The sequence below is a fragment of the Sapajus apella genome, unplaced genomic scaffold (assembly GCF_009761245.1).
Source record: "Sapajus apella isolate SASKATOON/1434 unplaced genomic scaffold, GSC_monkey_1.0 scaffold45, whole genome shotgun sequence".
NCBI lineage: Eukaryota > Metazoa > Chordata > Mammalia > Primates > Cebidae > Sapajus > Sapajus apella.
The window spans coordinates 18,843,413-18,857,427 of NW_022436985.1; the positions used below are offsets into that span (position 1 = coordinate 18,843,413).

A 14,015-nucleotide genomic window follows, 5' to 3' on the forward strand; every position below is an offset into this window, starting at 1 on the left:
TATATATATAAAATGTATAACATTGTTTTGAAATATGTAAATTGTGAAACAGCTAAGTTGAGCTAATTAACATACACATTATTTCATATGTTTATCTACATATTCCATATTAATGGCACTTGTTTTTAAAAATGAGAGTTTTAGGCACAATTGTCAGTTACTTCTGGCTCTGCTTTGTGGAGAAAGGTGTATGCACTGAAATCTCTGCACTCTCCAGATAATAACTTTCTAATGCTTTAAGAGAACTAGATTGATTTTAACTGTGTGGAAATTAGAAGAGACCTTAAAAAAAATTCACAAGCATAACTAGTATATGTACAAATAACCCTAATTTTAGGGATATGCACACAAAAATGACATTCTGGTATCAAAAATAACAGTTTTACTGTCCCTTCTCAGTGGCTACACACCTGGAAAGGTGCCATGTACTTTCACCGGAAGTACCACACTTGCATTTCTGTGTTGTGATGTCAGTAGCAGAAACCCTTAGTTAGAGCTTGCAATTTAGCTCCCTTTTCTCCTGCTTGGAAGAGGCATCAAGTTACTACCCTGTAGAGATACTTCATTTTTCTATTTGGTTTATTTTAAAATCACCTATTCTGATTGATCTTTAAGAATGATATAAAGAGCTATCAAATTTTCTTTTCAAATTCATAAAACTATTCATACTTTTTTGAAACAGGAGTTAATGCCAAGAATCCATCAGAAGTATCTACTGTTTAGAAGGAAATGGAGCAGCACCAAATGGGTCTAATTCGACTGGTTGGGACTGTTGGGACTGATGTGGAGTGATGCTTTGCACCACAAGTTCTGTAAAGGGCACGGCACCAAAATCATCCATTTTCAATACATCTGCACTATGGAATGACCCATGTAGTGAAATTTGTCTTGGCCGCCCAGGCAGGACGGTATTGTGATCAGCACGGATGTCGCTCAGGCCCTGATGTGGAGGGTGCCATGACAGGTCTGGAGAATGGAAGGGCTTGGCACCAAAGGGGTCCAACAGGCTCTCCTCAGGTTGTAAGACAGTCCCCCTATCTTTCCCATCAGTCAATGCAACACTAATGTTCTCCTTGGAGTCTGAGATGGTTAAAAATTCATTGCTGCTTTGAGAGTCTCGGCGACCCACTTTTTTGTGCCTGCGAGCCCTCTCTGGAGTGCGGTAGGTAGGCTTCAGAGTCTTCTTTGTGCTAGTTGGTGTGCCATGATGCCGCTTCCCATTACTTTTAGACATATCCTGCTTTGTGCGCCTTTGGCGAGAGGAGAGTTTCTGTAAGCTGCGCTGTTTGACTTTTTGCTGCTGGCTCCCTGCTATTTCCTCAAAGGGCACAAGCCCAAAAAGGTCCTCATTGCTTTCACTTTTACTTGTTGATGTGAGGAAGGGCTGAAATGGAGTGGAGCCAAAAACATCTACGCTTTTGGGATATCCAGGGAGAGTATGTGACTCAGGCCCCACCGCATGGCATTCCTGTACATTCACCTTCTTGCTAAAAGGCGCTTTTGTGAATACATCAAATTCTTCCTGCTCGAGTCCCACAGCAGGAAACCTGTGTTGAGGAAGGTTCTTTTCATGCTTTTTTTGTTGGGGCTGTTGAGCATGCACTGCAAAGGGGACAGCGCCAAATACATCAAACTCCTGTTTGGGAGTCTCCACTCCAACATCACAGGTTAACTGAGATGAGGCGAGGAATATTGTATTAAGATCTTGGGTTAGTCCACTGCCAGATTTGTCTCTGTAAACAGGGCTCATGTCACTGTACTTTGCTTTAGCATGCTCATAATCAGAATCAGAGCTATGTTTCTCCTCTTCTTCCTCATCTTCAGAATCCATGAGGAGAGGCCTATGACCCAGATTTTCTGGTTCAGTATCATCATCATTAAAATCTCCTTGTTCTCCCTGAAGAATTTCTTCATCCTCTTGCTCTTCCTCTTCACTGCTCTTAGGAGAAGGGGGATCTGATTCAAAATCACTTTCAGATTCATCATTCCCCTTTTGCACTTGACCCTGTACTGAGGTTTTCTTTCCAGTCCGCTGATCTTTAGATACTGGACTTGTTTTACTGTTCTTGATAGGGTTTGCAGTGCCATTTTCTTGATTTATAGATGAATGTTCACCTTTCTTTTCAGGAGAACCTGCAAGTTCAAAGAAAAATTATTATAGCACTCCAATGCATTTCAGAATCCTCTTACACTAAATGTTAATATGTATTACCCAAGGTATTACAAATTCCTCATACCAGTTCCCTTCAAGGAAAGAATAATGTCAATTCTTTGTCATTAGACTTAGAGAATACATTTGGCCTCAAGTAGATGGTTAAATCTTAATGTAGACGGACTTACTCATAACTGGACCTACACATTGTCTCCTTATCATACCCTTGCTAAAAGCCAAATTTTCTTTATAGCACCCAGAATGTAGTAGACTGGCAAATTTTCTTCACCCCACCATGAAAATAAGATTATTTTAATTCTGAAAGCTCAGATCCCACATTCACCAAACACCTTCTGCTTGTATTTCAACTCTTATAAAAGTTTTCCCATAGAGATTAACAAGCATGAACAGCCTGCCTGCTCAGTTATACATTTGACTATTTTTTTTTTTAAATCAGCATTCTATTTTTTACAAGCGAGTATCTTTTGAGTTAAGTTAGCATGAACGGCCTGATCAAAGCTAAGGACCAGATACTAAATGGAGACTGTACCAAGGACATCTGCCTTCTCTAGATGCTATGTCTTCTTTTAATTATAATACCTATACATTACATTAAAATATGCCTTTAAGAACAAATCTAAACCCTCTGGAGATGTTTTAGCTCAGAATCCATCTAGTCACTTCATTTTCTGAGTTCATTCAACAAAAGAAATATGGAACACTTTGCTATACACTGATTATACATACACTGGTAAGTAAAAGAAACATGGCTTCCGCTTTCAGGGGTTGTAAGTAAACACAAATTGTGACTAGTGCTCTGAAATAAAGGAAAGCAGGGAATGGGCACATAAACCTACTCTGGACAGTTGGTCAAGACCTCCCTAAGATGACAGTTAGGACTAAACAATAAGAAAGAGCCAGCCATGCAAAGGATAAGCTGGAAGCTGCTTCCCATAAAAGCAGTGGTATATATGAAGGCATATTTAAGGAGATGAAAATTGGCCAGTGTGCCTGGAGCATAGTGAGCAAGGGATGATAAGATACAAGATAAGGTAAGGAAGACTGGAAAAAGCCAGACTGTGAAGGTCCTTTAAGGCCATGATAACCAGCATAGATTTTATTCAAAATTCAGTGTATAATGGGAAAGCTATTATTAAAATGAGTGTCATGATTAGGTTTACATTTTTTTTTAAAAAATGACTGCTCTATAGAAAAAGACTAAGGGGGCCTGGCAAGGTGGCTTACGCCTGTAATCCCAGCAATTTGGGAGGCCAAGGTGGGTGGATCACGAGGTCAGGAGTTTGAGACCAACCTGGCCAATATGGTGAAACCCTGTCTCTACTAAAAATACAAAAATTAGCCAGGTATGGTGGCAGGCGCCTGTAATCCCTGCTACTGGGGAGGCTGAGGTAGGAGACTCGCTTGAACCCAGAAGGTGGAGGTTGCAATAAGCAAGATCATGCCACTGCACTCCAGTCTGGATGAAAGAGTAAAACTCCATCTCAAAAAAGAAAAATAAAAGAAAAAGACTAAGGGGAGGTAACAAGAGGAGTTCAGGCAAAAGTAAATTATAGTAATGCAAGTTAGAGCTTTTGGTGGCCTGGATGACAGTGGTGGCAGGGTAGATTGAAGCAGAAAAAATAGAGATTGAAGAGGAAAACTTTTGGTGGATGGTAGTATCATTAACACAGAAAGAGTGGCATGGTAGATACCCATTTACCCTGATGTGATTATTATGTACTGTATACCTGTATCAACGTCTCTCGTGTACCCCATAGATGTAGACACCTACTATGTACCCATACACATACAAAAAAAATTAATGAGCATAACTTTTTTAAAAATGAATAAATTGGAAAGTGAAGAGGAGTACTAAAAATTTTGTTTGGAGACATTAAGCTTGACATATACATGAGACAAATTTAAGTGTACAGCAGTTAGGTATCTGTGACCTGAAAACAATGGTTAGTTTTTGGCTGAAGAAAATAGATTTGGGAGTTATCACTATGTAGTTGGTATTCAGAGAGAGCCACAAGACTAAAGGACATCACCTAGGAAGAAAGCATAGAAGAAGAAAACAAGGTCCAAAACTGAGCCCTCAGTGTAAAACATTCAGAAGTCAGCAGAGGAGGATGAACCTGCAAAAGTAACAGCCAGAGAGGAGGAAGAAAACAGCTGAGTGCAATGTCACAGAAACGGAGAGAGAAGAATGTTTTCAGGGAAGTAGCAGACAACTGAGCTCAAGGGTGCAAAGTGGTCCAGTAAACTAAGGATAGAAAATGGCCACTGGATCTGGTCATCTTGCACAGTTTGTAAGCAATGTTGACATGAGTTGTGGTGCTAAAGAATGTGTGGAAGACAAGTGTGGAGAATACCGGCAGGTTATACTTAAATGCAAATATAATATTCTGCCAGTTCCTTAAAACCAGCCAAGAGCTACATGGTGTATTTGTTATCCTTCCAGACTAAAAGCAAATCAAGTGCAGATTCTCAAGTTTGACTTCTCCCCATACAGCATACTTATGATATTAAAAACGAAGATTACTTTTAGATTAGCGAATTTGTTTTCATGAATTTTTATTGAAAAGCAAAATATGGAAAGAGGAGAAAATATAAATAAAATAAAGTAAGACAAAATATGTATGCTTCCAGAAGACTTCCCATTGTCCCTGACTGTGGAACATTTAACGTATTACTCCTCGAGCTGCATACCCACCCACAGCCACACATCCATGCCTCAGGCCTGCTCACAGACACCTCCAAATAACATTCCAATGTTTCCCAAAGTATATTTTGCAGAGGCTATTTCTGTAACAAGAACCAACCGAAATAGTTCTATGGTCTCAGGCAAACAAGTCTATGAAATGATGCACTCCACATTCTGCCTCCACTTCTACTCACCTGGAATATGCTCATTAAAGACGCTAATGATTACTACACAAAAGAATCTAATTTTATGAACCCTAGGATTTCCCAAATTATCTTCCCTACCCTTTTATTTACATGTAATGCCTGTTAACCTTTAAAATCAACTATGCAAAAGTACTTGAGAAAATGCTGCTGTACAACTTATCTTGAAAATTTCCATTTCTAGGGCACTTAGTTGTGTTCCTGAAGGTCTTCGGGAACATTTAACACAGGACAGATATTTCATCTTGGAGAGTGTCACTTGGAAGAGAATTTAAATTCACTTTCTTTTGAAAATTATATTGTAATCCCTAGTCTTCTTAAAATTTACTGTTTTCATTATCCAACTGGCCACCATTACTTTTCAGAAGACATTTGTCACTTTATACTCCTCATTCTGTTGACCCTTTGTCAGGTTATCAAAGTTCTATTAATAGAAATACACATTTATAATTGTCAGTGTGGGTATAAATCTGTGAGTTAACCTACTATTTTTAATGCATCTTTCCAGGTATCAACATAGTCCATTACTTAGTCTCATATAAATATAAAATACTGTATATATAACTGTTCACTATTTAACAATAGAACATCTAGGTTGTTTCTAGTTTCTTGGCATTTCAGATACAACCATGATTCATGTACTTTTTCCTTGAGGGGGAAAAAAGAAACCCTCCTTTTTTAGTATCAATTTTACTTTATATACTATTACTCCCTCCTTATGGGTAATTAACACAGCTAATAAACCTAACCCAATAACAATCTTGACAAGTTCACCACTATTCCACTGTTTCTTTATACACAGAATGGAATAACAGGTTTTATTTCATAGGTTTGTTGTGAAGAAAGGACTTGAAACAGTGCCTGACACGTAATAAGCACTCTACCATCATCATGTCCAGGGAATAGCTATATTAAATTATTTCATCCACCATACTCAACAAACTTCTAGTAACTTTTCTGGGCCCAATGGTTGCAGGTGAATATAAATGAGGGAGATCCGTGGGAAGAAGAAAGCAAGTCTATGGCTAATCCAAGGGAAGCTAAGATCCACTTCAGAATTGACCAGAAATAAGTATACCAACAAATGTATATCCACATAGCATAAGGGTGCATTTTAGATCCTGAAAATTATATTTTTGATTTTTAGACAGCTATTTTTGAGAACACAGTATGCGAAATGGAAACACACTTTCAAAAACAGCAAGAAAAGACACAATCATCTATGCCACCTTTGTGGTTTCAGATTATATCCACAAATAGTACTGGCAACTAAGGAAATTTTCTGTTGGTGTAGTTAAGACTGGTTTTACTTATTTTGTCCCCCCCTTCTTAAAACTAAAATAACAACCAAAAATATCCAAATTCTTTTTTTCTCCCATATTCTTGCAACCCACGCTGACATTGTTTTAAATATTCCTATCCTTTTACTGCTATTATAAACAGTTAAAAAAAAAAGTAAAAAGCAGTAATGAGGCTCTCCGAAAGCATACTAAGAGAAACTATTAATCCTTTTATCTCTCCAGCACCTCCTGCTGAGGAAAAGTTAAGTTCCAGGGCTGCAAGTTACCACAATCCAAGGTAAGTTTCTCTTTCTGCAGTAACAGCGATTTACATAATCATCTTCTATTCATTATGAAAATATAGAAGGGCTGGGAAAGAGGGAAATTACCCAAAAAGTACTTAGATATATTCTGAGGCTTTCAGTCCTATTCCATAGACATAAAAGACTGCCAGAATAAGTAGCTGGTTATAACTATACGATGTATAGCACTTTAGAATGTGACTTCTAGCTAAGAATGCCATAAATGTTTATGCTCCATTTCTTTGCCTAAACATAGTGCTGTAATTTAAAAAAAAAAAAATTCAGATATTCCAACTATTTGTTTCTGGGGCCAGATTCCCACTAGTTGTTAGATTAAATAATACACATCTGATTTACTATGAAATTTAATCAGGATTATTTCACTGCTAAAGTTAATTTCCCAAAAGTATAAACCTAAATATGTTGCTTTATAATTCAGTATATCCTAAATCCTAATAATCCTCCTATTTACTGAGATCTGTATTATTAAGATAAAAATAGCTATTCTTCAAATAGGTGGGAGACAGGGGTATATTTAGAATAAGTACAAAGAACATGTATTTACAGCATCAAAAACTGTCTAGATAGTGCCCAGAATCATACCTCAGTTACATTAATTTACTTTGGTATATTGTAAAATTTCATATATTCACCCCTTGTTTTTATTTTTGGCTCTAAGTAAGGCATTCATTTGTTTGTTTGTTTGTTGTGTTTGTTTAACTAAATACAGTAGAATGATATTTTGATGGTTTCTAGTCAGGATATTCTTTTTTTCTGTTTTTGTGCTTTTGAACTACAAACTAAAAATTTTACCTTTTTTATTAGCAAGTTGCATGTTAATTAGTGACACTGAGCAAGTTATGCCATGCAAAAATCTATATGATCAACCAATATCTGTAAACAAAACTTAACAAAAGGTTTAATCAATTAATCGAAAGCTGTTATTTCAAATGCTGCTCCCCAACTAAGAATAAGCCAGTAGACCATTAGTCAAAACATAATACTAAGTAGATTTTTAGTGAAAACAAACCTCAAAATAGAAATACATTCATATATTCCACATATTTATATAAAAATATGGAATTAAATTTTCTTTAGGTAGCTTAGGTACAGAGTTACCAAGAATGTTTTTTCTACTTTTTAAAAAAACGAACAAAATTTTCAAAGATTCATTATTGTAGATAGAATTATAACTATCTAACTTTCAGAGCCTAGTTAAAATAAAATCATAGACTTTCACAATACATAATTATGTCATTATTAATTAAGCCATTTCAAATAGAACTTAAACAAAGGTATACATTTACTTAACAGAGGAACTTGGACCAGAAAGCAAGTCTCAAGTGCTGTGCTCTTTCAATTCTTTACTTCTGTTGTATTCTACTGTCTGAAAATGAGAGCGAGTCTTCATCTTTTGAGGTTGAGTCTGATTGCTGGAAACAGCCAAAATTCATTCAGAGCCAAATTCTGAGAATAAGGTGAGTGATTAAGACAATGCAGATTTGGGTAATTTATTAAGAATAGCAATGCTAGGTTACAAAGTTTTAATTTCTCTTGTGTGGTTTGTAAACAGTCTCTCAGGGAAATTATAAGTATTGCAAAAAATGTTGGAGCAATGAAGTACCACTGAAGTGTCAGGAGGACACAAATCATACTTGAATAAGAAATGAATCACAGGGAATGGGAAGTAATATCCTGAAGCACAGTGCCAAGGGTTTTTCATATATTATCTTTTATCTCCCTACTATTAGGTTCCCACAACATTTTAGGGCAGAAATGTTCTGTACTGTTTACTATGATCTTTCTTAGAATTTTTTTTCTCTTCAATCTTATTAAGCACATCTTCAGAAACTTTCCTTGTTTTCCACGTCAGTTTATTGTCATGAGTTCCTATCATTTCAAAGATAGGCATTGTTAATACTCAAAACTCAGTCCTTGTCTTTCTCCTATCTCTTTGCACTTTTTCCTTTTAGTGGTGTTAATCCTCTTTCATAGCTCCAATTATATCTTGAAAGCATAATAAAGGATTTTTAGAGATTTAGTCCAACCTCTTTTTATACATAAGAAACTTGAGACCTGCCCAAATTTAAGGCCATATATCAAAGCCATAGTGACTTCTCTGCTGATGAGACTGGCTTAAAACTCTCATCTGGAGAGAGATCCAAGATGGCTGATCACTAGCAGCTCGGAATTGTAGCTCCCACTGAAAGAGCAGAGAGCGAGAGGACGCCACACTTTCAGATCAATTTTTGTTGCTCACCCACCAGGAGATTCCCAGCGGAGGAGCCAAACGTGTCGCCAGCACGACTCTTGAGGCCGGTGAGGCAGTTTTGCCGCTGCCTTGGAGCGGCGGTTCTTGGTGCAGAGTCAGAAAAGCACCATCAATCTTAAAGCCGCCGTTTTGGCTGGCGCAGTGGGTTGCTCAGTTTCTAGCGCTGGGAATCAACAAGTTGGACGTCCATTCGGAAACCCAACTATAAAGACGGTAATTATAAAGACCACAGATGGATAAATCTATAAAGAAGGTAAGAAAACAGCCTAAAAAGGCTGAGAATACCCAAACTCAGAACGCCTCTCCCTCTACAGGGGATCACAGTTCCTCATCAGCAACAGAACAAGGCCTGATGGAGAAAGACTGTGTTTCATTAGCAGAAGAAGACTTTAAAAAGTGGATGATAAGAAACTTCTGGGAATTAAAAGAACTTGTTCTAACCCAATGCAAAGAAAATAAGAACTTTGAAAAAAGGTTTGACGAAATGTTAAAAATAACACACAATTTAGAGAGGAATATAAGTGAATTAATGGAGCTGAAAAATACAACACGAGAACTTCGCAAACTATGCACAAGTTTTAACAGCCGAATTGATCAAGCAGAAGAAAAGATATTAGAGGTCGAAGACCAACTTCATGAAATAAAACAAAAAGACAAGATTAGAGATAAAAGGATAAAAAAGAACGAGCAAAGTCTCCAAGAAATATGGGACTATGTGAAAAGACCTAATCTACATTTGATAGGTGTACCTGAATGTGACGAAGAGAATCCATCCAAGCTGGAAAATACGCTTCAGGATATTATTCAGGAAAACTTTCCCAACCTAGCAAGGCAGGACAATATTCAACTCCAGGAAATACAGAGAACACCACAAAGATATTCCTCAAGAAGACCAACCTCAAGGCACATAATCGCCAGATCCACCAGGGTTGAAATGAAAGAGAAAATACTGAGGGCAGCCAGAGAGAAAGGTCAGGTTACCCATAAAGGGAAGCCCATCAGACTCACAGCAGATCTCTCAGCAGAAACCCTACAAGACAGAAGAGAGTGGGGGCCAATATACAACATCCTTAAAGAAAAGAACTTTCAACCCAGAATTTTACATCCAGCCAAACTAAGCTTCATAAGCGAAGGAAAAATAAAATCTTTTGTGAACAAGCAAGCACTCAGAGATTTCATCACCACCAGGCCTGCTTTACAAGAGCTTCTGAAAGAACCACTACAAATAGAAAGGAACAACCAGTATCAGCCTTTCTAAAAAATGCCAAAAAATAAAGAACATCAACATAATTAAGAAATTGCATCAATTAATGGGCAAAACAGCCAGCCAACATTAAATGACAGCATCAAACTCATATATATTGTTATTAATTCTAAATTTAAATCGACTAAATCCCCCAATCCAAAGACACAGACAGGCAAAAAAAGCCAAGACTCATTGGTATGCTACATCCAGATCCATCTTACATGCAAGGATACACAAAGACTCAAAGGGATGGAGAAAAATTTACCAACCAAATGGAGAGCTAAAATAAATAAATAGAAAGCAGGAGTTGCAATTTTTGCTGATAAAATAGACTTCAAAGCAACAAAGGTCAAAAGAAGCAAAGAAGGATATTACATAAAGATAAAAGGATCAATGTAACAAGAAGAGCTAAAGATCCTAAATATATATGCACCCAATACAGGAATACCCAGATATATAAGACTTATAAAGAGACTTGGACTCCCACACAATAATAGTGGGAGACTTACAGATCAATGAGACAGAAAGTTAACATCGATATCCAGTACTTGAACTCAGATCCAGAACAAGTAGACTTAATTAACATTCATAGAACTCTCCACTTTAAATACACAAAATATACACTCTTATCAGTACTACATCACACGTATTTACAGGTTTAAATGAAATATTGGTTGGCTGCTTGTTAATTATTTTCTTCCCTCTTTTTTTTTTTAATGTGTCTATTATTAAACATAATTACAGGCATACCCATTTTTAGACTGCATTTTAGCCGGGGCAATAAAGCAATACCCCTGTTCTCTCTCCCTCTTCCTCTTCCTCTTTCTTCCTTTCCTTTATTCTTTTTCTTTTTTTTTTTTTTTTTATTTTCTTTTTCTTTCTTTCTTTCTTCCTCTAAAAAAAAAAAACTAATCTATGATTATATATGAAGGATTATATAAAGGAAACAGCTGAGCAATGACACTATAAACTAAGATATTCTTCAGGCACTGGCTGTGCCTGGGGTCTGGACAGTTCTCCTTCCTCAGTGCCCATGGGGGGTGTTACCCACAGGCCCTAAATCACCCGGGCCTGTGCTGTGTCCTCACAGGGACATGGCACTCCTGTTTGCTTCATTCCATTAAAGAAAAAACCAGGCACAGCCACTGGTGCAGAGCTGATCATAAGCAACCCACCAGCGGCACCCTGCTCCGCAGCCACCCCAGCCGCCGTGCTGACGCATGGCTGCTGCTGTGCAGCTCTTTCTGCTGGACATGGGAAAAAAAAAAGAAAAAAAAACTCTCATCTGTAAATTCTACAATTAAACTACCAGTAGAATATTATCACCAGCAAAAATTCAACACAGTTTATCACCAACACACTACAAAATACAAACAGAGACTTGTCTTGCATTTATTTTGTATCTTCTTCACAAAACCATGCCTGAAAAGTAAAAATCACGAACAGGATGAAGCCTGTTTCGTTGAACTGTATGAAGAGTACCTTATATTAAGAGTTTTTATATTCTGTAGGATTAAGTTCTAGAAATACTATAAGGCTTTATCAACAGACAAAATACTCAACTTTACAAAATTCTTGTGACATAAACATCCAAATAAGCTTGAGTTTTCTCATCTAGAAAATAGAGACAAGAACAGGACTTACCTGATAGGGCTGACATTAATTCACTTTATTTAGTGAGTGTTCATTAAATATTGGGTGGGGTGTGTGTTAGATTACTAACGTATATTTTGATAATGAATTCATTCGGCGAGGTATTGTATGGCATAGAAAGATGAATAAGACGATACCTGGCTTCAAGAAGCTTATCATTCACTTACAAAGTTGTTAAATAATTATGTACACTTGTGCATTCAGAAACATGCTAATCTGACTCTAGTGATATGGAAAATGAGTGACCAAGGTAATAACAATTGGATAATTTTGAAAAACAGGCTTATATTCACCAAATAAATATAAGAACATAAATTTGCCCATTCTGTGCTTATGAGTCTTCATAAAAGGCTATTTTTAGGCCTTTTATGAAGGTGTTAAAATTTGGTAATTCTTTCAGCAAGGTATTGTATGGCATAGAACACCGTATAATTCAGATATCATAGCCTTGCACAGTCCAACAGAGGATTCTAAACTCAAAAGTTAAAGTTTGTAGTCAATGCCTAAAACAAAATTTCTTAGGTTACATTTTCATATATTTGTTATAGCCTTTTTTAAAACAAATACTTCATTAAAAGAATGAGATCCTAAAGCCACACTATTTTAAACAAATATTGCAATATATTCTTAAATCAAATAAACCTTTATAAACCACATCAAAAAACTCAAAATATTTAGAAAGTATCCAATGTGAAGAGAGAAGCATGTTTGCATCATACTATGCATATTACCACTCTTAAAGAATCAGGTTTCCATTTAGAGGGCAGTTGTTCTTTCAGTTATAAAACAGGTGGTACATTTTAATCATATAAGAAGCTTCCAGTTTCAAGGAAATTTTGTTTTGATGTTCTTATCTTAGCTATCAGATTATAAAAGATAAATGGCTTTAAACTGCTATTATAATTACATCCCTCTGTTGTCTCATCATTGAGGGTGTAAGGGAGGGGCTATAAGATTTTAAAGTTCACTTTGAATTGGCAGCATACTGCCTGCCATCATTTCCCAGCAATTTAACCATGTTAGACCCAAGGATTAGTGGATTAAGAGAAGGTTTTTATCAAAATCTACCACTTCTCAGAAGGCAGGCCAAATGACAGGGTTTGAGTATAAGAAGAGAATCCTAATAGTTATGAACAGTACTTCCCAGCCAGATGAAAAATGCCATACAACTAACATTTCCATTATCTTCTCATGTTAAAATTTTCTTTAAAATAGGTTAATGCTTTGTTTTGCTACTATTTACAGAATAGAGTTTAGAATGAGACAAAGCCAGATTCCTATTTATAAACTATATAAGCTTAAGCAAATCACTGAACCTTTCTGAGCCTCATTTTCTACTCTATGTATACAGTGGAATTCAATATATCATAACTATTATTGCTAACTTCCTGAAGTTCTTTAAGAATTATACACTAGAATCTAAAAGAATAAACCATACACCTCATTGTAGCTTATAAAATAGCCCAGCATTTGGCCTGATAATCTGTGAATGTTATGTTCCAAAGAATATTTGCTATATGTAATGTATTGTTTCCCAACCCTAAACTCAACTTAACTTCCTATTAGATAATGAAGCCCACATGATGGGTCTAGGGTCTTTGGAAGCATGGAGGAAGTTCACTAAACCTAATTAAAAATGAAATGCAATCTAAGAAATCTAAAACTTCAGTGACCTAATTAATATGGCCTACATGTCACTAAAACTTTTCAAATACAATTTTAGAATTTCGCGAAAACTACGTTTTAGAAATTGTAGGTGTTTATTAAAATTGAGTGGTCCACATTATAATTCACAGAGCCACCTATCCTATGTTGGTATGCAAACTAACTGTAAAACAGTGCCCTGGCGAGAAGAAAGGGAATGTGGGTTTCCACGCTTTAAATATGATTTTTATGAGTATACTGGTGAACACTGGTAGTTAATCCTTTAGTGAAAATAGGAATGGCACTATTTTAAACAGATACTGGTAGTGAAAATCCTCACAAACATGTTTTACATTTTAAAGGTTTCATTCAGCAGTTAAGAGAAAATTAACATAGTAGTCAGTCATTTAATCCTTTCAATATCTTATCAAGTAGCAAGTTTTATCTCCAATTTAAAATAAAGAAACTTTGTAAGACATTGGGCCTGGAACAATGGCTCTTGCCTATAACGCCAGCACTTTGGGAGGCTGAGGTGAGAGGATTCCTTAAGGCCAGG

General features: G+C 36.4%; 2 protein-coding genes across 6 annotated transcripts in view; one reads left to right on the plus strand and one right to left on the minus strand.

Moving 5' to 3' along the window:
• PAQR3 (progestin and adipoQ receptor family member 3) overlaps nucleotides 1-14,015 on the plus strand; it is a 58,276-nt gene that overhangs the window by 27,486 nt on the left and 16,775 nt on the right. Inside the window, exon 6 of one of the 4 annotated variants that reach the window (XM_032239826.1) lies at nucleotides 6,586-6,640. In XM_032239826.1, coding sequence (XP_032095717.1) covers nucleotides 6,586-6,640 — 55 coding nt within the window. Of the gene's footprint in view, nucleotides 1-682; nucleotides 970-6,585; nucleotides 6,641-14,015 lie in introns of those variants that run through there. The other 3 variants (XM_032239828.1, XM_032239830.1, XM_032239829.1) reach the window with 3 other exon arrangements.
• The window catches only part of BMP2K (BMP2 inducible kinase), a 128,835-nt gene continuing 114,851 nt past the window's right edge, over nucleotides 32-14,015 (minus strand). For both annotated transcript variants that reach the window (XM_032239825.1, XM_032239824.1), the window contains one exon: nucleotides 32-2,133. In XM_032239825.1, the coding sequence (XP_032095716.1) occupies nucleotides 713-2,133 (1,421 nt within the window). In that variant the 3' untranslated portion in view covers nucleotides 32-712. The remainder of the gene's footprint in view (nucleotides 2,134-14,015) is intronic.